This window comes from Cydia fagiglandana, chromosome 3 (genome assembly GCF_963556715.1).
Source record: "Cydia fagiglandana chromosome 3, ilCydFagi1.1, whole genome shotgun sequence".
Lineage (NCBI taxonomy): Eukaryota > Metazoa > Arthropoda > Insecta > Lepidoptera > Tortricidae > Cydia > Cydia fagiglandana.
In genome coordinates, this window is record NC_085934.1 from 18,739,954 (window position 1) to 18,766,879 (window position 26,926).

General features: G+C 37.0%; 2 protein-coding genes across 2 annotated transcripts in view; both read left to right on the forward strand.

The window, feature by feature from the left end:
- Nucleotides 1–3,729: 3,729 nt before the first annotated feature.
- LOC134680285 (bifunctional arginine demethylase and lysyl-hydroxylase PSR) overlaps nucleotides 3,730–26,926 on the forward strand; it is a 359,994-nt gene continuing 336,797 nt past the window's right edge. Inside the window, exon 1 of the mRNA XM_063539388.1 lies at nucleotides 3,730–3,739. The gene's annotated coding sequence lies outside the window, so the exon portion shown is untranslated. The remainder of the gene's footprint in view (nucleotides 3,740–26,926) is intronic.
- Nucleotides 6,530–7,320, forward strand: LOC134680295 (alpha-crystallin A chain-like). The gene has a single exon (XM_063539403.1). The coding sequence runs from the start codon at nucleotides 6,595–6,597 to the stop codon at nucleotides 7,264–7,266; it is 672 nt and encodes a 223-aa protein (XP_063395473.1). The 5' UTR covers nucleotides 6,530–6,594; the 3' UTR covers nucleotides 7,267–7,320.

Sequence of the window (26,926 nt, forward strand, 5' to 3'; positions counted from 1 at the left end):
GAAAATGATTTAAGTAACGTTTTCGCTGCCACGTCAATGAATGAATAAAGTGTCATCAACGCCAAGCCACAAATTGCACGTAAACAACCCGTATAGGCACCGTGCATGTTGGAGGGTCTGCCATCTTGTGGCCTGAATCGGAAACATATGTGTACAATGTACTCGTACATTGCCAAAGCAAATGCCACCATCTACCATTCTCGTCGGTACGTTTCCTTGTGCATGGTAGGTTCTGCCATCTTGTGGGTTACATCGGAAGCATAAACGACACATTTACGCCTCGCACCAAAAATCTGACGGCTCCTGTGCTGGCTATGCTGCCCCCTATGGCGAAAAGTAGATACCTTCCTTTGGATCACGTTTTATGGCTCCTGTACACGATGGGCCAGCGCCGGCCACTCCAAGGGACGCAGCCATGCGGTAGAAGGAGCAAGTGATATTGATCTCATTGGAGGAGCCATTAAGTATATCCTATCACTCCTATAATGGTTCACCTTGGTTGAGACGAGTGTTTGGTAACCTACGTGAACAGCACAAATGTTTGCCGTCGGGTTTTGAATCCCCGCCCCCAGGGTCCATAACTTTCTGATTGTAATTCTGATAGTAATCATAAGTTTCGTACCAATCTGAACTTTGATAAGTCAATATGCATTATTTGCTGAGTACTTACTATGTAGGTATTTACTAGGTAATTATAAATCACGGAAATCGGTTCGAATTAGAATCAGATTCAAAATAAATATGTAAGGTATAAATAGTCACCGAGAGCGAGAGAGAGATTTTGTTATAAATTGTATATGCCTATTGTAGGACATTCTTACACAAACTTACTAAATTTCAAACTAAGGTCTTGTATTTTTTTTACCATTCTATAATAATATATTTTTATCAGAGTAGACTAATCTACCTATTGTGAAAAATTACTAATTTTCTATCGATTTAACTACCTATGTAGATTTTGTTAAAAAAATCAACATGTGTCATCATCCCGATTATATTCACAAATTATTTACACTTACCACTGACGTGGCAGTTTACGGTGGCGCTGCCAGACTTTATCGCTGTCAACTCGGTTTACATATGGTTTAGACCAAGCTTATGCATACTCTAGGCAGGTACCTCCTTTCAGTTGCATTCCCAATGTATCACCCTAACAAGAACTATTTTCTGTGGTACTAATTTATTTTACCGGCAATATTTCATCGAAAACCCCATGTTAACAGAAAGCAAACATTTTTAAATTATACCTATAATTTTATGTACTTTTGCCACAAAAATGCCAAATAAGATTATCAAAGAAACAAGAAAAAATAATTATTTTGTAAAAGACGAAGAATGGCGTAGCATTCCAATAAACAATGTTTTGAAATTAGTCGTTGACATGACCGGTACTGAAATATGCCGACGTAATATTTTTAAGGCGACTGTACCCACGCGCATTATTGCCATAATGCCTAAATCGAACCTTGTTAGGCTTTATATTGCTACGAGCTGCCATTGATTTCAAAATGAGACCAATTTGTAAACTTCAGAGGCTCTTGATAAAATATATTACTAGCCCTTTATTCGCTAACGCTCCAAGTACACACAATGGCAGAAAAAATGGTTCCCTTACAATCGACGTTTCATTCCAAGGTGACCCATGTTGATTACTATGGAGTATACATCAAAACAGCACGCACAATGATATCGCCGCGTCAGCAGGCCCATCGAAGATAGTCACGTATCGCGATGAAAGCGATTCGAATAGTGATGTGGCGGGAATGTCCCCTTTGCCCTTAAGGTACCGTCCGGATTTAGACTACACCAGCGGCAGCATGCAGATGTCGCGCTGCAATAATGCTGCCAAGTGATTTACTGCTAAAAATTCCAACTGTAAAAAAAAGAACAAGAAACAACTTAAGAGTGACATTACATTTCCAACTGCAGCTGCAATACTGTTCATTCTCTATGGAAATTGACAATGACAGCGACGCGTTTCCATAGTAAAATGAACAGTATTGCAGCTGCAGTTGGAAATGGAATGTCACTTTAATATAAATTTCCTGCTGAAATGCAGTCGGCTGCATTACTGCAACAGTACTGCAGCGCGTTAGAGAGGCGGGCGCGATTTTTCTCTGTTAAACGTCGGTTTTGTTAGACAATGACAATTTTGTGGGTGGAGTCGAGTTTCAAAGATCTTTACAAGCCTAAAAATATATTCACATCATATTGCTCGTAAAACATTCACTCAAGATTCCATTTTTCGAACCACTCCCTGCGCTCGTGATTCAATTTTGGAAAGCTACGGTTTGAACAACAACTTTGCCCCCATGTAAAACGAATGAAAATTTTGTCACTTAATTCCAGACTCGGGTAAATCCATTCGACCCTCTCAGCAAACATCTACCCTATTATCTTTTCTTAATACCAAAATCGCATAATCTAAACTGACAGATGTGTTTACTCGAGTTACTCGAGTACGAAGTTAAGCGACTCAATTTTAAATTTAATAAGGTAACAAGAGCACATCTAAAACTTAAAACTTTCGCGTTTTGTATTTTGTACACATATTTAATTACACGAGTCTACCGCGATATAATTTCATCGTTTTCATTATTGTAGTGAAATTATTTCGCGGTAGACACTTTCGTGTAATTATTATTATACAAGTGCACATCACTAGTGGCGACTGATTCATCTGCCGGCAAAAATAAGCTAATACAGCGACTCTAGAAGATGCTCAAGGTCGGCAAAGAGTGTTTACGTAGACACGTCACTTTATTTGCTATGTTTTTTTATTCGCCCTTGCTTGTTAAAGACTTGAGAATAAAGGGAGCGTCATTTTAATTATTATGATTACTCTCTTAATTCGTTATAATAAATCAATTTATTGTTTGTCATAATTGTTCGTGTGCAAGGAAGTCAGGCGATCCGAAAGTGTTTATAAAGGTGGCCACGAGCCTTCCAACAGTCCAAATTGCGTGGCTGCAATCCAAAATCGGTCCGTGAATGTCAAAAACGTACAATGTTTATTAGGATGCCGTCCATTTGGATGAATCCATTGTAACAGCATCCATTTGGAAGGCTCATCAGTGGCCTGCTTAATGTCAATGTGGCTAATTACCTAGTTAAGGGTCGTTTCATGATGATGAACTGATTTTGATTTTTATTATTATTCGCTCTAATTAGAGTCGTTTTATTGTAATTTTTTACATCATAACATCATAACATTTTTTTTGTAAAACGGTTCTTTGCCTTTAAATCTTCACTTTAACTTATTATTCTGGGAACATTTTAAAAAATTTTGGCACAAACTTAATTTGGCCCAAATATATTAATAATTATATTCTTTATTGTGCACCATACAGTATAATAATATATAGTACATGTAGTAATATATTGTTTTTTTTACATGAAAGAAAGTCAAGCGACTTAGACGTACTGTCGGAAAAATTAAAAAATTGCGAAAATACCACATTAAAAAAACCGGCAATGAAATGAAAGTTTAATTCACTTATTTCTTTTAAAACTCCACTAACATTTCCAACCTTTTCGAAAATTTTCCGCAACTTTCACACCTGTAATAATGAATGTATGCCGTTAACGGTGATTTTTTAATTAAACTTTCAATGAAGAAATGCTATCCAATAACGCGAACGAGCTACATCATCAATACCCGTCGGAGCAGACATAATTGAATTACTGCCAAACATCGCATGTAATTAGCAGAGTGAAGATGGTTCATGCGGAAACTTGCGTTGCGATTGGCTAAAATTAGGATTTGACAGAGTTCTTTAACAATAGGTGGCCCTAGTAATACAAAGACTGACAGACGGACACGTGTGATACAATACAAAGCATGTATAAATAGTGATAGGCTAAAGAGATTAATTAAACTATGGGAACTGACTGGCCAAAACCCTTTGGCTAAGGAGATACTTCTGCGGAAATGGCGCTGGATAGGACATGTTTTACGAAGGCCAAACAATCACCTATCCAAGCAAGGGCTGACCTGGAAAATTCCCGGAAAAAGAGGACAAGGCCGCCCACGTACCACCTGGAGGCGCACAGTGGAAAAAGAGGCGGCATCAGTTGGCCTCGGCTGGGCGGAGCTGGAAGAGGCCGCGCTGGACCGCGAAGAATGGAAATCCCTTCTGAGAGCCCTATGTCCCTGATGAGGGATAACAGGATATCATCATCATCAAAGAGATTAATTGTTAATTATTTTAGTTTGTAGTTTTTAGCATTAAGAACTTATGTTGCAACACCCTTTCAGGGTACAGTCACCTGCAATAATATCTTACTCTTCAAAGGCCACAAAAATATGTGACACGCTCTGCAACCAAGATCACGCGTCAGATATTTGGGGCATTATCTATGAAAAGGGACCTTATTGTCGATGGTGCTGACGCCACACACCGTCGCGCGACATTGTATTTATATCGGAGCATCGTTAATAATGGCGTAAGCGCCATCGACAATAAGGTCCCTTTTCATAGATAACGTCACATTTATGCGGCCTTCGTTGTGTAACATATTATTGCAGATGACTGTACATGTTCACAGAAAATGGTGTCAAAACTAAATATATTGTCCAAATGTCCATGTGTGCAAATAAATGAAATGAAAATATAAGCTTGCGGCTCTGTGACTGGCTGAGATACGCAGTACGGATATGATGGTCGTATTTGTCTACGTGACAGCGTGATAAAACGGTGTCCGTCTCTTTCTATCCCGCAGAGTTAAAAAGTGACAGTTGTTTTATCACGCGGATAAATGTGGATAAAGCGATCCATAATAGGCTTGCAGGTGTTTCAGTTCAAGAGGTTTTAAATGGTAAACAAGGAGCTAGCTAGTGCATAGGTACATTGTAATGTTCACTTATGCAAATTACGAGTAATTAAGGAAACGTACTTTTTTATTCTTCGTCTAGCTCAGACAATAATGATTACCAAAGTATTTCTACAACAACAACAATACTTATGGACAAAATATCAATTAATTTAATTTCATTTTAACTTTTAATGTTCAGTCAAGGAAACTGAAACAATCGACATTCAACGCAAAAGGGCCGTTGTTAAGATTAGGATCTTTGATAGAAAACTCGAAACTTAAATAATGTATGGAAATTGTTACCGTAGAATTAGGTAACTATAGCCTTTAAGTACAACTATGGCTCAGATGCTTTGTACTCGTTACATTTATTCGTGACTTTTCGTAACATCTGTCATCCCGATACAATTTTTCTTTTCTGTAGGCGATTGTCAATGTACGATTGTCCTTTTTACCAGGCCCCTTGGTCAGGTACGGACACATCCGTAGAATGATTTGATCTGTTTCCCTAGGCTTTATAGTTCCACTATTGTTTTTATTATAATTATTTCCACTATTGTTCCATAAATCCTCAATAACAAACGGTCAAAGGAAAGGCAGTGTTTACTTTATTGGCACATCTATGGCTGGAACACGCTCCATGTTATGAATACCGTACTGTCTTGACTAAGAATAGACAATTCTAGACTAGTACCCATGAGTAGGCATAAATCCCACTGGACACAGGCCTCCTCTCATGCACTAGAAGGCTTAGGCTATAATCTCCACGCTATAGCCCAATGCGGGTGGGGTTTACAACTTTACACATACACCTTTGAATTTCTTTGCAGATGTATGCAGGGCTATAACCGCGAAAATCGAAGTACGCAAATCGCGGGCATCTTTCTCTGTCACTATAACTACGTCTTCATTGGAGTAAAAGAGAAAAATCCCGGCAATTTGCGAATTTCGGTTTTTGCGGTAGGCCCTCGGGTTCCTCGCGTTGTTTTCATTCATCGAAAATCTAGTGGCAAATATTAAATGATATTCCCTACATAAGTTCCAAAAACCTCATAAAAGCAAGGATTTGAACCCGCAACCTCCAGATTGAAAGTCGGACCTCAGATCCACTCAGTCACCGTCGCTTATTGAGTGCTCGGGGTTAACAAGATAATGTTTTATGACTAAGCGAGAATCATATGAATCATGATAACTCATCCCGTCATGCACCTGTTGGAATTACGACGTACCTACTAGTCAATTTGTCATAAAAAATCGAATTTCCTGTGACTTTCATCTAAACGGGGGAATAACGCATGTTGTTGATAGTATGATTCTGGTGCATATGGCTGTGTCATACTGTTCTTTACCATACTTCGTATCGAAATTTTGTGACTATTATAAAATATCAAACAATATTTGTCATATTAATTAGTATATTCAATCAAATTAAATAGAATAAAAAAAAAACACTTTTGTTACTTTTCATCTGCACAATACGAGTATGTCGTGTTTGTAATACATTCAGTCCACTTATTGTCAGTAACTGTGTGAATCCTTAAAGACATGAGACACCTGTTTGATTCACTCAACGCTGAAACCAAAACACGGCAGCTAAACATCCTCTCAGAGGCAAAACATTGGGCGAGGTTAAGTTAGGACATAGCGGCGCGTCCGCGGCAGCTACTCTTCCGGCTGCGGCGGCGGCGCGTACGCACTGCTGCCCCCACTCTATATAGCCTCCGATGCCCGCGCGCTCTTCAGTTATTGCCACACACTCAGAGAGTACGCACGCTCACAATGTTTTCTCCTCGCTTATTAGCGGCCTTCGCGTTAGTAGCGGCAGCGACTGCCCTACCCACCACCGACAAACCCGCCCTCCCTCGACCGGTAACCACCATCACCGAGGATGACTTCGACGACTCCCCCTGGTTCAGCTTCCCCATGTTCGGAAATCTCTTCGCCCCTCTCTGGAAACTCTTCCCCAGTTTCGCCGATATCGGACCCAGGGTTGTCACTGACGAAGACAAGTTCCAGATCGTCGTGAACGTTAAGGATTACAAGAAGGAAGACTTGAAGGTGAAGACGAAAGGTGACTTCATATTCGTCCAGGGATCGCATGAGGCCAAGCAGGATGACCATGATGTGTTTGCTAGCCAGTTCTTCCACACTTACAGTCTACCATCGAACTCCAGCGCGGCTGATGTGACGGCTGAGCTCTCCAGTGACGGATACCTAACAGTCAACGCTCCGTTGAGCTTCGTCGCTAATCGTGCTAAGGAATCGGGAGATCGTGAGGTCCCAATAACCGAAACCGGAGTGCCCTACCAGAAGACTGAGAGAGAACCAACGACGACACTGGCTGCCGTGACGACTGAAGATGACCGAAAAGAGCCGACGACGCCCTCCGTCCGTGACGATGCCACTATTAAGGACAACAATATTCCTCTCGGTAACGAGATTGCGCCATAGTGATTTAGATCTAAGATAGCATATATCCTACTTGTATCGTAATAAATATTTTTTTAAGAACCAGTGTTTTCATGCATGTTGATATGCAAGAGCGTGTGTGTGCCTAATGGTAGCGTATGGTTCTGCATACTGTATGAGCCGGTGCGAGTACTTTAACAATAGAGGATTGTTTCGAAGCCTTTTTGGGTCCAAATGCGTCACGGAATACATTATGTCCCATCTTGTTTAGGTGAACATGTATTGTCTCTTTTAACGAGGTTTTTAATGCGCATTTTAATTGCTTGTGCGGGCAATTCAGACTTTCCAGAATTTTCGAAAAGTTCTATTGTTTTGACCGTCGGATGAATATTTATGATTCGCATTTATTAGTAAAAAAAACAACAAAGTTAAATAAATCATTTGACATAAAGTATTCAACACCATACCATTACGTAGATATCTATGCTGCATGTATACTAAAATTCTTAACTATGTACGTGAGGTAGTGTAAGCACGTACTAAAAACATTACGAGTGACATATTGATTTGAATCTTCCATTTTATCTCAGTTTTACGACCTCATCCAAATGCTTGTGGAAACATTAACTCCGATTGTTTCTTTAATTTTGCAATGAAAATAACTAACGTTTTTATCACTTGCTGTAAACTTAATAATGTGGTAAGGAACTCTGTAAATAATTTACCAATAACTTGGTCTTATCTCATATTGCTTCAACAAAACTTGATTAAATTTTGTTTGTACTAGTATGAGTAAAAAGAAACCGTGACAAATAATGAGATTGCTAAGACATGCTCCACATTATACATTAATGTAGATATAAGTAGTTTAACAAATCGATTTATGGTACAGCATTAAAGTTATTAGAAATACTTAGGTTAAGCTTATCTTAATAAAATTAATGTACGGTCTTTGACAAATTTTAAAACGAATAACTTTTCTAAGATTTTACGTGGAAGATAAGAAGTTAAAGAAAGTTATGAAAGTATAATTGGAGTAAAAGAGATAAGTCAGGATCTTTAGACAGTCAAATTTGCTTTATTACGAAAATCGGCAGTCGAACCTATAAAATACACATATTTTGGAATATTGTATAGGTATACAAGTATACCCAATTAAGTCCTGCTTGTTACACAAGGAGGAATACATGATATGGCATTTTGTTTGTCTTATTCGCATTGCAGCTACTATAGTATGGGTCAGCGTCCTAAACTCTCGACAGAAGACCGGATTTTTCTTCTTAATTCGCTTGACCCTTCCATCCATTTTGTTTATTTTTAGAATCCCACCCAATCGGCAGGTCTGCTCGTTAGACCCAAGTGCCGGCAAACTAATTTAATTTGGTGGCGGCAACGGGCCGGGAAAATCAGGCGTAACGGCCGCCGGGGGCTTGCGGTCATATGGCGTGATTGGAGCTAATTTTAGACTAGGTTTTCTAGAGTTTGTCAAAGTGCAGTCGTCATCAGACATATAGGAGCGCCTAAGGTGCTCAAAAATACCTGAACACGCACTTGACGATAGTTCAGATATTTGTGGACCACCTGGACCGCTCCGATATATCTTAGTGATAGCAACTGTATCAAAGTTACTGATTTCTCACTTCTCTACCTGATCTGGAGCATTCTACTGAATGTTTGCTTATGAAAGCCACACCATCGTTGTTTTGAGAACTCTAAGAAGCCGCTTCAAACTAATCATCAAACCAAATTCGGTTTGCTAGTATAGGGATGATATAGATGTCATATGTTGAATAACAAGAAACAACAAAACACCAAAACATTATATATAACAAAATTTTAGTTTTAATTAACTTGGAAAAAACAAAAAAAATTGGTCCCTTTGATTTTATTAATAAATAAAATGTAATGCAACTATATTATGCATACCACATACGTAAACGCAAAATTTCACCTTCAAATGCGTTTTTCTTGTTTTTCATACTTCAAGACGTCTTCAACTCAATTGTGATGTCACGATCAAGTACCGTTTAGCGTTTAATATCGAGGGAAGTTTCGTGATTATAGAGTACCATTGTCAGACTTTGACTGACATTTCTGATTGCTTTTGATTGCTTTAACGCAATGGGTTCGATATAGTTATATTTAATCCTCAAAACAAACCTGTACGGTTATGATGGTCGTATTTGTCTACGTGACAGCGTGATAAAACGGTGTCCGTCTCTTTCTATCCTGCAGAGTTAAAAAGTGACAGTTGTTTTATCACGTGGATAAATGTGGATAAAGCGATCCATAATAGGTTTGCTGATCAACTGATAACACTTACAATAACTCGTCATACCTGTAACCTGTAGCCTACTACAGGACATTTAGGAGAGCAGCTTTAAGTACTTAAGCGACACTCAAGATCCTAGTGGAACACTCCAACTATGTAACACTTTGAGAGCAATTAAGACAAGTATGTAAATTTTCATTATAAGTTATTCATTTTCCTTGTTCTTGAGTAGATGTATACCAAATACTATGACTAGGTAATCTTTTTTTCGATTTCGAAGTTCCCAGAGATTGTTATTAGCAAAATTTTTAAGCCTATGCCTCTCTATGTACCTATTTATGCTACGAAAGAGAATCAAGAGTTTTTCACTGTAAAAGAGTTAATAAATAAAACTAAAAAAAATAGCAAAAGCGGATTCTATTTCCAATTATTTCATCCTACATTTTGTAAATCATGTTTGTTTGTTCCATGAAATAGGTACTCAAAAATCGTGAAAACCCAAAACCAGCGAACGTTGATTTTTACCTTAAATTAAATGTAATAAAATACCCGCAATATTATTTTATTCATCGAATCTTGTTATACTTATAGTTAGAAACATTTTGATTTTTATGATAAACCATTTTTCAATCATGAACAAGAAATAAGTGTACCTTCTAGAATATTAACAGGAAAGTAGTAAAATAGTAGGTAACAAAGAAATTGCAACCCTCGCACTACTTGTTTAAGGTTTACTATGTCATGAAGACGTATTAGTACCTACATGATCAAATTGATTCTCCACAATTACTCTCTAGAATATCATTTCGGTGCCCCGTCTTTCGGACGCGCTCCGTAAATCTTTTTGCTATACCTATGACTCGTACAGTTTATGCTAAAGACAGACTACTAGTTAGAGCATGTAGAAAGCATAATGATAAATTTGACGACTCTGATATATTTAATATGACCTTGAACCAATTTGTTACTGCAGTTACTAATGTTAATAAAAATGTCTAACTCCCAATATTAATGTTTTAGGCGTAACCATTAGCTTAATTTCTCTTAAAGTTTAAGTCTTAAGCATCTTTTTACATTAAATTAACCTTTTTTTTGATTTTGTTAAATTTTTATTACAACACAACTTAATTTCTAAGTGTTAATTGTCTTTTCTGAGCAACTGAATTGTTATTATCTATAAGTGGAAACTGTTTTGGCCAATGTAATATCTTAACTGATTTGTTAATATGTGTAATATTCGCTGTTTGTTTCCCTTTAATAAATAAATAAATAAATAAATAAATAAATAAATGATGCATTTTACGTCGGGGTTAAAAGTTTCACATAAAATCACTTGAAAATACCGATTTCATTTTACGATATTCTAGACTTTTCATGCATACGGTAGTTTTAAAAGCAACCTTATGACTATTCTTGGAGTTATGTTTGCAATCTAATTCCGACAGCATTATTGCTGTCTTCTGCTTTGCTGCAAGAAATGTCCAAATCAATGTCAACGTCCTGGATTAACATTTCCTGTCCAATAAAATATTAAAATAATAAATTAACAAGAAATATTAATACATTGAATTCCCAATAAAAAGTTCCAACTATTACAAAGATGATAAAGAAAATATAAAACTGATAGACCATACTATCAGTTCAGACTACAGGACCACTGGGTGTAGCCTATAATATGAGCAAAAAATTTAACCGTAGGCTGTAATCCTCATACTGACCAACATTTGTTCAGCGATTTTTAAAAATAACTTGTAGGTAGTTTGATTTTTAATACACTTTAAATTTTATTCTAAGACGCAATATATTGCGAATTTTGTTATGTTTAAGGCGTGACAAGCAACGTCAATCACAATGATAATGGCGTGGCGATGGCGTCAATTGAAGATAATATTTATTTTGTATGAAAAATAGGGAGTCTAAATATTTCATAGTTTTTAAAAGTTGTTGAACAAAAGTGTCACCGTTTGAGGAGTACAATCTATGTTTTAATTATTTGCTTATGTTACAGGCCACACCCGGTATATTCTATAAGTTCGATACGAAATTAATTAAGTATAAATACCTATCAATGTTCTTTTCGGTTTTGTCAGTTTTTTCTTCCATTTATGTAGTTTTGTCTTAGAACTACAGGGTCCAAATATAACGAATGGCTCCGCTACACTACACGATGACCTCAGGGATGGATATTTGATAATTCTATTTTATCGTATTCTTGCGCCATTTTGTATCAGTTAGTAGGTAGTAGTAGTGAGATAAACACTAAACAATTACGAATTGTAAGTATACAAAGTACACAAACAAACATCATCAAAACACGAGTGACCTTGACTTTGACACTCGATCGATAAATTCTTCCATTGTTTTCTCTGTGCGCGAGCGCATCGATCGATCAAGGTCGCTCAACACTAGAAAAACTAATGACTGGTCGATTCTAAATAGCTTGCTTTGCATTTTGCTGGGTTTACTTTAAAAGGCCGACAAGACAAGAGACCGCTTTTATACTATTACAATTCAAGAATTATAATTGTAAAGTGCGTTTATAACAGCCCGCGGAAAGCTTCTTTTGGTTTTTGTCACTTGTTTTTTTTTTCTAATCCAGAGGCTCAACAAATTCATACTTACATTCGACTTATGCGGCAAGAAGTGCCGTGTTAGGCAAGTATAGCCATAGGTTGAAATGCATTGGCCGTCAACCGCTCTTGATGGCTCCTCTACACGATGGGCCAGCGCCGGCCACTCCAAGGGACGCATTTATGCGTTAGAGGGAGCAAGTGATATTGCTATCACATTCTGGTAGAATGTGGTACATGGCTGCGTCCCTTGTTGTGGCCGGCGCTGGCTCATCGTGTACAGGAGCCATGACACAGCGTTGCAACTATCATTCGTATCGTCAGGGATGCAGTGGCCATTGATAAATAAAATCTCTCCAAATATTTAAACATTTTCCATTCTATGAATGATGAGCGTCAGGATGGCGGGTGGACCTCAGCAAATTTGACCGAAATATTTTTAAGCATATGTACCTTCGGTGTACTTTAGTGTACCTTTAATAGAATCCAGTGTACTTCTCCCGGAACCGAGATATTTAACGAAAAAGGTCCATCCGCCATTCTGACGTCAGGATGGCGGGTGGACATATGAAATATTGCAAAATACTGCACTAAAATATGCAGTTATATATTACCTTCAGTTCTGTACACCTTTAATAGAAATCAGTTTACTCGTCCCTGAAACGAGTTATGCTCAAACTAAAGCGCGAATATTGACGCAGTTGAATCAACAGGTGACACAGACAAAACATCCTCCAGACTGAGCATAGTCGCGCTACCCCCTCTGCCACGCATACGGTAATTTTACTCCATGTTCGAGTCGAAAGTGTCTTTGTGTGCCGTCCGTGTCCTTGAACGGACCAATCACGGCACGGGACTTCGCTCACCTCGTCCCGCGCACCCCCGCATTTTTGGCACCATCGGTTGCATGAAATAATTGCTCTAAACTCGGTCTAGAGGATTCCTAGTCTATGGCAGGTGATAACTGGTTTGAAGGTGCATCGTAAACATTGGTGGGACGACCAGTTCTTTTCCTCGTGATGCAACTTGATAGAGCATTATAATAATAGCAAGAACAGATTGTAAATCGACCATGGACCTTGAACATAAGGTAAAAATCAATAAATTATCAATTAAATATAAAATGATCGTTGCTTGGGACCATCATCTATCTGGGAGCGAGTCACCTTCAAAACTGGATACCGTTGGTGTTGTAGGTAGGGGAGACCAAAGATAGTTGACACAAATTTTACTTTTCCGGTCATAACTCTATTGTATTAGAGAGATTTAAGAAGTTCTGTATCATCTGATAGCAAATTTCAAAACCATTTATCACACAAAACAGCATTTCATGTAGCATTTATTTTTTGGGAGTCACACTTCTAGCGTCTATAGTTTGCGAGATATGGACCTACCTCGGTCTCCAGCCCAAAAATCCAGTCGGTTATTATAGGGGTAGGTATACAGGGTGATTCATGAGACGTGAGCAGGACTAATCCTGCACACTCAGTAACTGATAATTGACCGATCACCGTCGTATTTAGGTGAAACAACCACAATTTTTCCTATTTTTTAACTTTTTGGTGAGGGCAAATTTAATTATCTACAATCATGGTTACCCTACAAGACCCAATTAATAATCATAAAACCTCTTTAACCGTAATGACAGCATTTGATTACGAAGAAATAAACTGTCAAACTTGAGTGAGATACGAGTTTTCAAAAGTAACCAGACCGTGATGACAGTGATGACATTCAATTTAACACAGAATATCAGTAGTTTAGTATTCTAATTTTAGGGTGACCATGCATGTCGTAAATAAATTTATTAATTTTTTTTTTCAACACGAGTAGAAAATTAACGTTAATCTTACTAATACTGATACGAAACAGTTGCTTATAATTTACAAAAGGCGCAGTCTTAGTCCTGCTCACGTCTCCTGAATCACCCTGTATATAAGACTGGATTTTTATCTCATAACCCAGTTTTTAATCCAGTCGTTTTACTCAATACCTAACTTATTGCATTTTAGATTCCATCAAACCTTTGTAGCCCTTACACCCTGGTGGGTGCTGGTTACGCCTGCGCCTTATGACACGGGCAAAGGTAACATCCGCTCAGGGTACTGTTATTCCTACATTTCATTAAAGCGGTAAAGGTATCTACAAGTGGTTTAGACTCCCAAATCGTCCCATCGCGATTGAAATGCTGAATTTTTAGACAATAATAATATCGTATGGTCATGCTCAGTTGTGTGACGCCAGCCGATGGCACAGTTATTCCAACCGGTACATGCAAGGTCTGCAGTTTTCGCATCCATCGTGTGCATCGCCCGTGACGCGTCGGCTGTGTATTCTCACCCCGTATCGAGTGTATGTGAGTCGAGTGCTCGAGGGTATTATAATAATTTCAGCCTATATATATCCCACTGCGGGGCATAGGATCCTCTCATGCGCGAGAGGGCTTGGGCTGTAGTCCTCACACTAGTTCAATGCGGATTGGGGACTTCACATACACCTTTGAATAACTCCAAACAGTTGAAAATAGACCGGGAATAAATGCAATCGAAAAGCATTAACGGCTTTTTCTTGGAAAAAGTCAGTCAAGGTGGTAGAGTCTCTACCTATACATGTAGTAGGTAGCAATATTAGTTATAGGTAGGTATTGGTTCACCAGAACGTTCGAATCGTCAGCACTCGGTAAGCGCTTACAATAACAACCTTGCACGCATGTACCATTTGATTCTATACATTTCTAGATGCATTCATTACAAGCACACGCTAATAACAACCCTATTATTTCTAGTTAAGACTTAAAATCAATTGCATGGTTCTTGACATTTCCTATCGCTAAATTAACTCATGCGAATTTGAGCTCAAACATTGCGTTATCAGGATTTAAAGTCTGTTGAAAAGTTTTGCAATTTCCTATGTCGCTAAGCTAGAATACATTAAAATTAGATCGATTTCGAATATTTCAATGTTTATTAGCCTAAACGTTTCGATTTTATTTGAGCTATATGTCAGACATAATAATTATTGCAAATCACTCTTCGTTTTTTAATAAGTTTATTTTGCCATGTGATTACATCCTGTTGTTAAAAATGCATCGTTAGATTGAGTCAGATATCGCTGATTCACAAATAATAGCATAAGTGACAAAAAATTACAAATACAAAATATCGTAACTCAGTATCGTTTTGGTAGTGAGATACGAACTTTCGAAGAGTAGTCACATATTGGTTTGTGACTTTTGTTAGTTCTAATAATTATAATGATATGGCGCAGCGCAGACTAATGATAATCATTTGAAATGACGTTTGGCATTATGAAATGGTGATTCATGGTACTTTTGTAAGGTCATGCATGACACTAGAATTACATATATTTGTGGTTTTATGAAATCAGTGCAAACCCTTATTGTAATAATAACCTTGAAAAATCCTTGTACAAGAATAGTTGAAGGAAAATAATTAAAACAAGATAGTAATAACTACTAACACCCTAAAGCTATGCATATAAAAAAAATCATATTTATTAAAACCTAATCAATATAATTTTATTTTACGGGTATTCAAATAGGAATGTACCAACTTGCTTACTTTTAAATGTAGTCGAAAAGAAGTTGCATTAACCGTTTACTGGCCTCTGGTAGTAAAGTGGTTGGTCACTTTTTCTTTAGTAAGTATATGGAATCTATTTTAGTTTGCACTCTAGAGGGTTCTTAATCTAGTTACACAATACACAGTTCAACTACCTGCCTGAACACACAACGACGAATTTACATAACCGAGTTACAAATTTGGAAACTAATTCCCAATGCATATATAACTTTATAATTGATTGATCGCTTACAGCAATGACCGCGCGTTCCCCAAGGTACTAATCTAAGGCTGGTATTGTTCCATCTATGTATATCAGCAAGCCTATTATGGATCGCTTTATCCACATTTATCCACGTGATAAAACAACTGTCACTTTTTAACTCTGCGGGATAGGAAGAGACGGGCACCGTTTTATCACGCTGTCACGTAGACAAATACGACCATCATATCCGTACAGTATATGACCCACCTCAAACTATTAATAGTCATTTTGCTAATTTAATACGTTTGTACGAAAATTGTGGTGTTCATATCAGAGAAAAACAAAATGTTCCTTTTGTTCTAATTAACTATAATGACACTCGTGTAGTTCTTCTACTTTAAATCGTGGATTAATTCTGAAAATAGACTCTAAATTAGTGGAATTATGGGTTATTTTACTTATTTGGGACTACCCGAATACACCTTACTCGTAGATACATACTACTAACTCGGGGCTTAGCCAAGGGCTAGTACTCTTTATTATACTGTGGCCAAGGTGATAATCGTTTATAGAAGAGACAATAAATCAAAATATCACGTATTCATTTCTCATATCTTATAAACTATAAATTATTTTAAGTTTTGATTGGCATTTTTTGAACAATTGTATTTGGTCTTTAGGTTTTCTAAAATGTGTTTGACCCCAAAATCTTAGTAGAACTTAAAATAGGTAGGTCTAACTGTTGTTATTCCTATAATTTGGAAACATTATGTTTATAACAACACAATGAATTTATTTACATAAATCTCATTTAAGTTTGGATATAGACCAAATTTTACTACAGAATTTGTCATCATCTCTCATGAATATCTGTGACACCTGTCGCAAGCTTGAGAAATTACTCTAATATTAATGTGTTTGCAGTTTGTAGGTACAGTCGCCATCAGTTATATCGGAGCGGCTAAGGCTCTCACAAATATCTGAACACGCCTCTATTGTCAGGGCGTTAGAGTGCGTGTTCAGACTTTGTGAACATCTTGGCCGCTCCGATATATCTGATAGCGACTGTACTATAACAGGTATAACATTAAGTATCGCATTATTATGCAGAATTGGAGATAAATCTCGTTAAATGCGTTCACAAACTTATTCCACTTGTCGTTGAGGAGTTAAGCTAATTGTATACCTATAGGTAGTCATAAACCATATACATAATACATTAAATCATATAAAAGATGTAGGCAAAATTAGAATGAAATAGATTGAAATAATAAAATTAATATTAATATTGGTGCATTTATAAAATTACATTGAAAAAATACTCATCGAGACAATTCTAAAAAGTAACACAATTAGGTTACGTTGTTTCATCAAAGAGTTCCTATGGCCACCTCCTGTCTCCATCATCAGATCAGCTCGATGGTACCATAGTATTGCATTGTCATCCGATTTATACATGCATGCAAAATTTCAGCTCAATCGGAAACCGGGAAGTGCATGGATCAAATTTTACGGGCAAGATTTGATTACACACAGACAGACAACGGTCAGGTGAAACTAAATAAAGCTTATAATAAAGTATTCCTACTTCTTATTAGGTAGCGGATAGCTGACTATGACTTTCTCTCCTTATTTTCTTTTTTTAAGGTAGATTGACCGCATGAAACCAAAAAGCTTACATTGACGTGCCTGATGGCCAATCAATACTTTGCGGCCAATGAAGCTTGCTTCACTTCGCCTTGTTTCAGGTCTCTTTATTGTTGCAGTTTGCAGTTGTGTCAGCAACGCTTACCGCATACGCTTAACACCTTTACATAGAAATTTCTATGCAGAGGGTACCTTTTCTCTGCAGCTGAATGCCTTCCACATAAAACCCAGAAACCAAACACTTTCATTTCGTCGCCAAGTTTTTATTGTTTAACCGATTGCGCCCGCATGCCGCAATCTAAAACAAATATATATTATAATCTGAGGAACAAAAGAACCTGCGGGTCTGCTTCATAAACATTTTACTTTACATAAGATAGGTTTGAACAAGAGCTATATCAGATATGATATAAGAATAAATAATGAAATGAAATGAAAATATGTATTTATTTTCACGCAACTATTGGCCCATAGATAAATACCTTAACACTAGCATAAATATATCTTAAGACTAAAAACACACAATTATGGCTGCGATGCAGTTCGCAACCCCGTAGTGTCAGGGAGCCGGCCGCGGAACCGCCGGAACTTGACACTCTTCGGCCAAAACTCCTCCTTGGTGAAGGTCGCTAGATGTTCAGTCGGAACGCTCAGCACAAAAGAATTAAAATTCACACTGTGTCGAATAATATTAATAATGATAATCCTTGGAAATCTACGAACATTAAAATTGTATGTTGCCTCGAGTAAAAATCCGTGAATCCGTGAGATGGCGAGTGCAACTGTATCGAAATATTGGGAACTAAACCAAATATACATACGAGTACTTATTAAATACCGTGTTTTTAGTAGTGTACAAGCTTTGCTTAGTTTGGGGCTAGGATGATCTGCGTAGGATGTCCCCAATATTTATTTATATATATACATGATGTTTTCTGATCCTTAAGAGTCACACGAACCCGCCGCCAAAAAGCCTCTCTCATAAAATCGAAGATACCTTCTCATTTTAAAACGACATGCTTAAATCACATGAAACTTGGCATGAACATTTGCGTCAAATAACAGTTATCTATGACATGTCTGGTACCTATTAGATTTGGTTGGTAAAATTTTTTATACATACATACTTAGAAAATAGAGCAAGGATTATACGTTTTGTATAAAAACAATCTACTCGCTCTACTTTATTTGTTTTTAAGTTTCTAGCAACGAAAACTACTCGTAGTACCTGGCAGGTAGGCATAGACATCCGGACGGACGATATCAGCCTGTCAGTTTTTCGGAACTGTCACCTTTTGCGCTTAACCAGGCGTGGCTCACTCCACGATTTCGTCGCTTTGCTACAGGTAGCTAAAAGTACAGTCAACAACAGAGCTATGAATACAGGCAAAGTGTCAAAAATATGTATACAGTACTTTATTGCCTGTACATTAAGGTCGTGTATACATATTTTTGGCACTTTGCCTGTATTCATAGCTCTGTTGTTGACTGTACATCCGTTCCACCCCAATTTTAGCGCGCGTGGCGCTGTCGCCACCTAGCGGCCATATCTGTGCTAATCGTAACAGACGCGTTTTGTTAGAGAGTCTTCTGTACCTAGTACTATTATTTATTCTGTGGTACTAGGTCTCTAGAAACAATTGAGGCTATAATTATACCAAAAACAAGTGAGTGAACTGTAGGCAGATTAAACAAGCAGCCAGCAGCCCCTTTAATTAAAAACATTTTAAATGAGATTGCGTTAATTCGTATGAAATGAAATACAAAATACTATGTAGTATTAAAATACTGATATCGTACGGTGAACTGGTAATCTGTGACCCCTCAAGAAGTTAATGAAATGATCCACCAAGGCCTACAACTGGGGCATCAATTTTCGTTGACAACCACACCTTGAACGAATCGTATTATGTGTGACTGTGTCGTATTGTGCCCATTTCAATGGATAGACCCAATGAATACCATTCAGTAAGGGCGTAAGTCTAAACAATGTGTACAACTACTTGATAATGTCTTCCATTTAAATCTAATATTACATAAATAACATAAAATATTCCTTAAACAATGATATTATTCTATTTTTTTAATTTTGGTAGGTACATTTCTTTGTTCTTAATACTTCTACTGTTATTTTAATAACTGGGTCTCTTTCGCTTGTATAATTTGAATAGGTCCTAAATAATTTGTTTTGTTCGGTACCCCTAATGCAAATTTCATTCGATAGCGTTAAGTCACATTTTGAATGGGATTTTGAGTTTCCAAAACGTCCCGCTTGGTGCGCTGATCAAAATTCAATAGTCGCGTGCATAAATATTTTGATTTACTGAATTCATTAATTTTGTTTATAAGTTTACACTTCATAAAATAAATTACTTACTTTAAAGCAATTTATTTTAAATTCCACAGTTTTTAATTAAAGTATTTTGACTGTCAGATATTGGCTCCTAAGCTCTATTTACTGCGCCTCCTTAACATTGAAATGAAAATGCCCTAACCACTTATGATCTTTCGTATACGAGCGCTTAAAGTATGAACTTGTAAAAAAGTACTTATGTAGGTAGTAAAAATATCCGCAAAGGGCGTAAATAATCGATTTATTGGCAGTGGTTAAACAATGAGGTACTTATTTATGACTCTTCGTTTCTAGTTTACGATCATTTTGACATCAGTTTGATACTTTATGTTGATGGACAGCTATTTGTTACTTTCTGTGGAATAAGACCTTGAAATTTCATTGTTTTTTTGTAGCGGTAAGAACGCCTGTTGCTACTTAATTCTAGTTATTCACTTTAAAAAAAATACAAGTTTATTTTTTTATTCTACTTATTGGTGCAATAAAGAATATTAATTTACTTTTGAAATAGATGAATAAAGTAGGCAACTAAGACTAAATATATCTTTATATATTGTTAAGATGAGTTAAAATCTCCTGATATTAAATAAATAAAATGAAAAGCCTTTATTAATTCTCTACATTTACATAGTAAAAAAAATAAAATTCTGATATTACCTTGCACATTAGATTGAATAGCACATAGTTATTAGTTACCTTTCATATCGTTGAATTTTCTGAATGAATTCCATAGCATTCTCTTTGATACCAGGCTACCTAGGCATTGGACAATAGTGTTTGGAATGGCTTTGTTAAAGCACAAGGAATCTAATGTAATAATAAACACAATGGTCTGTTATTGTATGTTATGAGCTTATGAGTATAGTATACTCCGCAATCTCGCCGCGTTGCCAAGTCTATCGGGTAGGTTCAGGAGGGAGTGAGCAGTTTAAAATTAATGTACCGAAAGCATTAGGTGTAATTTTAAAATATTTTTTTAGATCTTTGTAAAATTCATACTTTAAACATGAGAATAAAGAAACTATGACATTGACAATAAGTATGTAACGTGCAGTTTTTGCAGTTATCGCACAAATAGAACTGTATTAATTATACATACAACATCATTATATTAGAATCAATTTGGTATTTTTTTATCAGATCTATCACTTTATGGCAGCTATATGATTTGACGCCAGACAACGTCCATGATATTTATTTAGGGTCGATATATAAATATGATTTGATAAAGTAAGCACGAAGAATTTCGAACTTTGATCCGCCTGTTCCTATATCTAACGCACGCGCAATACGCGCATAAATGTTGCTGTCTCGATCGCACATCGCACACTGTGATTAACCGCCGGCATCAGGAGCGGGACAGCAATAATGTAATACATATACTTACTTATAATAATATTATGAGCGTGCTATAGAGTGAATGTACGAAATTCTTCTTGCTGAGCGTTCTTATTTTAGTTAGTTGTTATACAAAGTTTACAAATAATAATAGAATAATTTAAGTATTCAAAGCATTACTAAAAGTAAAACTATTTCGATTTTATATTTATTGTAAGACATTATTATTCCTTTATTAATTTAATTCCTTAGATAAGATTATTTATAGTATAGAGAGCAGAAAGAGGAACCGGCAGACTATCCGCGCCGTGTTGATCACCGCCTTCTGCATCTAACCCTTGATCCAGCCACCTAGCGAGAGTTTATCAATCAAGATGTTGTTCGAGAGTCTTCGTTATTAGACCGTTCACTGAAACGGCTATCGGGACAATGATCGTCGAATCAACATCCCACATTATTATTCTTATTTAATGTAGAGTGTCTGTTTACTCCCCAACCTACCTTATACTTAAAATCAAGTTGACAGCGTCGAGATTGCGGGCTCTAGTTATGAGCAGTTATTTCACGAACATTTTACTGTTAATTACGTAGTAAATTAGTTTTGTGGAACGTTTATGGCAGACCTGAGTCTTCTTTCCCTAAAATGTGTGAGGTGTGCAATAAAAATAATGGGGGGGGGGGGAATATACAACTTGTTTTCGTGATTATAATAAATATATTAAAAACGGGTCACTCACGTATTTTAAGTCGAAAAACGCTCGACATGTTTCACTCCGTACCCGTACTCCGTAGTCCGTACTCGAGCGTTTTTCGACTTAAAATACGTGAGTGACCCGTTTTTAATATATTTAATATGTCTGTGTCTCACGAAAGTTTTGTTATTAAAATGTTTTCGTGATTGTTTAGACTTCTGTACCCGACGGGTAAAAACGGAACCCTAATAGGTACTAAGACTCCGTCGTCCGTTTGTCTGTATGTCTATCTCATGAACCGTGATGGGTAGCTAATAGGCAGTTGAAATTTTCACAGATGATGTACCTATTTTTGTTGCCGCTATAAAAGTAAATACTAAAATAATAAATAAATATTTAAGAATCAAATAAATATTTAAGTTGGGGCTCCCAGCCAACAATCGTGTTTTTGCCGTTTTCTGTGTAATGGTCAAAGCCCGGATGTCGGGAGCAAAGCAAAAATGCACTTTTCACTAGTAATGGTAAGGAACCCTTTGTGCGCAAGTCCGACTCTCACTTCACCGGTTTTTTTTTCTATTGAGCCAACTTTAATCTTATAAGGTTCATGGCATTTGCCCTTGATTAAAATGTGTAAAAATTTAATGTAAAAGCTACAAGTTTCCGCTAGCTTCCTAAAGTTTTTCACTTTGTATGACTTTATCCTACTACAAAGGCGCCCTCGGCCAAAAGTTAAAGCTAAAGTTGTTCTCACATAGTAGGTTAGAAACTTTAGGGCCCTAAAATTATATTAATTTAAACAATCTTGCTTAACATTCAGAATTTTGTCACAGTAGTCACAGTAGTACCTAATTACGCTAAAATTACGATAAGATAGGTACTTAATCTTTATTGGTCCAAAATACAGGTAGGTACACGTCAAATACACGTACAATTTTGTACAATAACCATACAACTTCCGCATTACAGAGTATTTCACCTGAAATATAGACAGCAAAGTAATGTTATCAATTCAAAATAGGAAAAAACATATTTTACATAGTCTTAGGCAGTGCCATTATTTCATTAAAATTAAGTATTTATAACAGTTTTTTGTGAATAGCCACGATTCTGAAATTATTTTAAAAGTTTGCTGAGACATGGCATCTCTTCTGATATGGAAGGCGGTTGTTTAAGAGCCACCCCACACTAGCGTCTTTCGAGCGTCGGCGTCTAGTCAGCGCTATGGAAAATGGCGTCGCTGCACAGTTGCGTCGAGCATGAGCCATATTTAGAGTTGACTAGACGCCGTCGCTCGAGAGACGCTAGTGTGGGGAGGCCCTAAAGGGGGAGGGGGTGTAAATTGTACCTATAGTTTACATTTAATTACGATGCCGATGGTTAATATTAAACTAGGACTAAATTAACTGACCAGAGCCGAGGTTAACTCCTGATTATTCGCCGTTTGTTTAGGATATTGTTACACAAGAGCTAAACCTGGGACGTTATTAATTTTTGGATTTTAGAAGTAAACGGACTGTTTATTCAGGTAATTACGGTCCAAAGCATACAACTATAGTATGACAGATTTATTGTATACTATAGGTAGGACCTTGGGAGGCTAGAGTTAACTGATTCACAAGTGGTTGTCAGAAAAATATTAGTGTAGACTAAACTTAGACGGTCTCAAAGCGAGACAGTAATGAGCAAACAACAGGAAAATGACTGCGTCGTGACTTCACTGCGCTAAACATAATACCATCGCCCACTTTGTTAACTGTACATCTGTGGACCTTATGCCTTTTGTAATAAGGTCCACCGATGTACAGTTAGGAGTGTAGCTGTTTGTTCCTACACTTCAGACGCATCAGTCTGTATTTTCATCTATGATAGATTCGTATCTGATATTAAGATTGATTATTTTTAACCTCGTAAGGCCCAAAGAACATTACAGTGTGCTGATACCAATACCAAACATCAAAACTGATACCAATAGCCTAAAAATCAAAACAGTCCGACGCAGTTAATTTATTTACCATTTAGATTTCAAAATATTGGAATTGTGTAGATGTATAATCCGTTGGTGTTCCTTAAAAAAACGAAATCAATAAATATTAGTGCGACAGTTGCGTTTTCGTTCGCTACGGAGTGTTAGCTATTCGCACGTTTGGCTACGCACCCTGATGGCTCCTTTACACGATGGGCCAACGCCGGCCACTCCAATGGACGCATTTATGCGTTAGCGGGAGCAAGTAATATTGCTATCTCATTCTACCGCGTGGCTGCGTCCCTTGAAGTGGCCGACGTTGGCCCATCGTATAGAGGAGCTATGAGATTTTTATTCAGGATATTTCACCTAAGCTGCAGTTGTCCTTATCGCACTAATTTTAGGAGCCGTCAACACGACGGAGATATTCTCGTAAAATTCTCATATTGTGTTGCCCGTTGGCCATGGGACGGCACCGGTCTACCGTTTTAATGCATCTACGGTGTAATTTACCAGTTCATGATCACAATTACCGTGAGCATAATGTGACCGCAACCGTATTCCGTTGCTAGCCTAGTTAGGCGAAGCCTCAGCCAAACCAGTGTAATGGAAGACTCACGTTAGACCAGGCCGTGTCCGGGCCGGAGCTTCAGGCGCTTACTTTTCTATCACGATCACGTGATGCTTTCCATAGAAAAGCACCGGAAGCTCTGGCCCGGACACGGCCCGGTCTAACGTGAATCATCTTTAACATGGTTGGTAGCTGGAGTTAAAATACCAGAATACTTTCCAAATTGATAGTAAAATTAACTTTAAAAATAAAGAAATAACGACTTTAAAAGTGACATTCCATTTCCAACTGCAGCTGCAATACTGTTCAATTTCTATGGAAATTGACAATGACAGCGACGCGTTTCCATAGTAAAATGAACAGTATTGCAGCTGCAGTTGGAAATGGAATGTCACTCTAAGAAGGATAAGATTTACACACCCCCCTCCGCTTCTCTCCTCCTTTTTATATACGCCAGCAACTGATTATTATTATATTATTATTATATGGAGCCTTACGTGTCCCACTGCTGGGCCTTTGCCCCAAATTTCTCCACAGATCTCTTTCCGATCCTGTGTCTCTGTGTCTGTGTCTGTGTCAGCAACTAATATGTTTCTCTATTTGACTGACACTGGGTTGAAATTTGATCAAGGGTCAGATGCAGAAGGCGGTAATTTTGGACACGGCGCGTATAGTACGTCGGTTCCTCACTCTGCGGCCCTGACCACCGGCTGCTTGGGCCCTGCCCCGCTGCCGGCGGCACCCTAGGTTAGGTTTTTTATAATGTGTTTATATGTATTTTTTATTGTTTTGTAAGTGTTTTTATATTTTACTTTTGTATTCATATTATAAATAACCTAACTTAAGACGAAAAATAATTAAAGAAATTAAAGATTATTATTAGTTAGTATTTTATTTTTAGTAAAAGTTTCCAAATCTGTTCTCTGAGGTAAAAAATAGAAAAAAACGAGAATATATTATTAAAAAAAATACAGACAACATATATGACTATGAGCTCTCATAGTCCTAAACATTTCTATTTTAATTTACCAGTGGAAACTGTTTTGGCTTGTGTTTTATTAATATGGATTCATATTGTGTAAGATTGTAATTTGTTTCTCAATAAAAAAAATAAAAAATAAACGATCAGCTTAATTTTTTTTTAACTATAGGTACATAACAGTCAACGGTAAAAATATGGGTGTACAAATCATTTCCAAAATATGTCCCATAACTCTTACATATGTCAGTGAATTAAGAACTATGGGACATATTTTTGAATAAGTTGTCTACACCCACACTGAGAGAAAAATCATCACCAGTACGGATATGATGGTCGTATTTGTCTACGTGACAGCGTGATAAAACGGTGTCCGTCTCTGTCTATATCAAGAGTCAAAAAGTGACAGTTGTTTTATCACGTGGATAAATGTGGATAAAGCGATCCATAATAGGCTTGCAGGAATTAAAAAACAGTTCTGTACTGGGGGAAAAAATGAAGTTTTAGTAATAATTATGGACGTTTCACTATTTCTGTAAAGTTTATTTATTTCTACAAACAGCTCAGTAATCCCAAATATAATTTCAACAAACAGATAATAGAAATTGCAAGAACTAATAGAAATTGCAAAAGTCAATTTGTTCCTATTAGTTAACTCTCCTTGTCCCCGGATTAAGTTTATTTTTGTAATTCTAAGTGTATTTTTGTTGTACTTTTCTCTCAGTGCATATTTTTACCGTTGACTGTACCTACATTGATAACGAACGTCGTAAGCATTGTAATTGTGGATATTTATAAGATACCTATAGGTAACTATTTCGATAAAGTTGGTACCGGAATTCCTTTGCTAATGAAACACTCCTGTTAGATCATGTTGCTCTTCATAAGATGTTAAATGTTACATACAAAACTTTAATTTAAGAGCCAACAGGAGTGGTCATTTCTCCATACAAACGTAGTCCTCGTTTTCCTCCGTGGTTTTTGAAGCTAGAGCAATGATTTTTTCAACACAGATTAATATTGTCAATATCTGTGTCGGACCGTTTTGCTTTTTTTGATATTTTTGTTTTTTAAGGCGCTAGAGGCCTTCAAAAATGGCCAAAATGGCCTAATTGACTATGCCGCAATGAGAGGCGTGGTATTCAAAACTGATATCAATTAGCCAAAAAAGCAAAACGGTCCGACACAGATAATTTCATAATCATTTAGATTTCCAAATTTGGTTACGATTGGTTAAGTTTTGGAGGAGGAAAAAGAGGAGTACGAAACCTCGATTTTTGTCATTTTTACGCAGGATTTTTCGCCTCAGCTGCAGTTGTCCCTATCGCACTAATTTTAGGGGCGGAGTCAAGTTTCTAAATACGTACACAGCCAGAAAAGTGATGGGCAATAGTCGACATTTAATGTCGATAATCTAGTGATGTAAGAAGTTATCGATAAACCGTCTTGTATGAAAATATCTAGATCCTCCTAAGACACAAGGGGTTTTGCGTTGAGAGGGAACACATTTTTGTAGTTACATAGGTACAAT

Excerpts from the sequence above, each read along its gene's own strand:
- LOC134680295 (XM_063539403.1), top strand. The coding sequence starts at position 6,595 with ATGTTTTCTCCTCGCTTATTAGCGGCCTTCGCGTTAGTAGCGGCAGCG.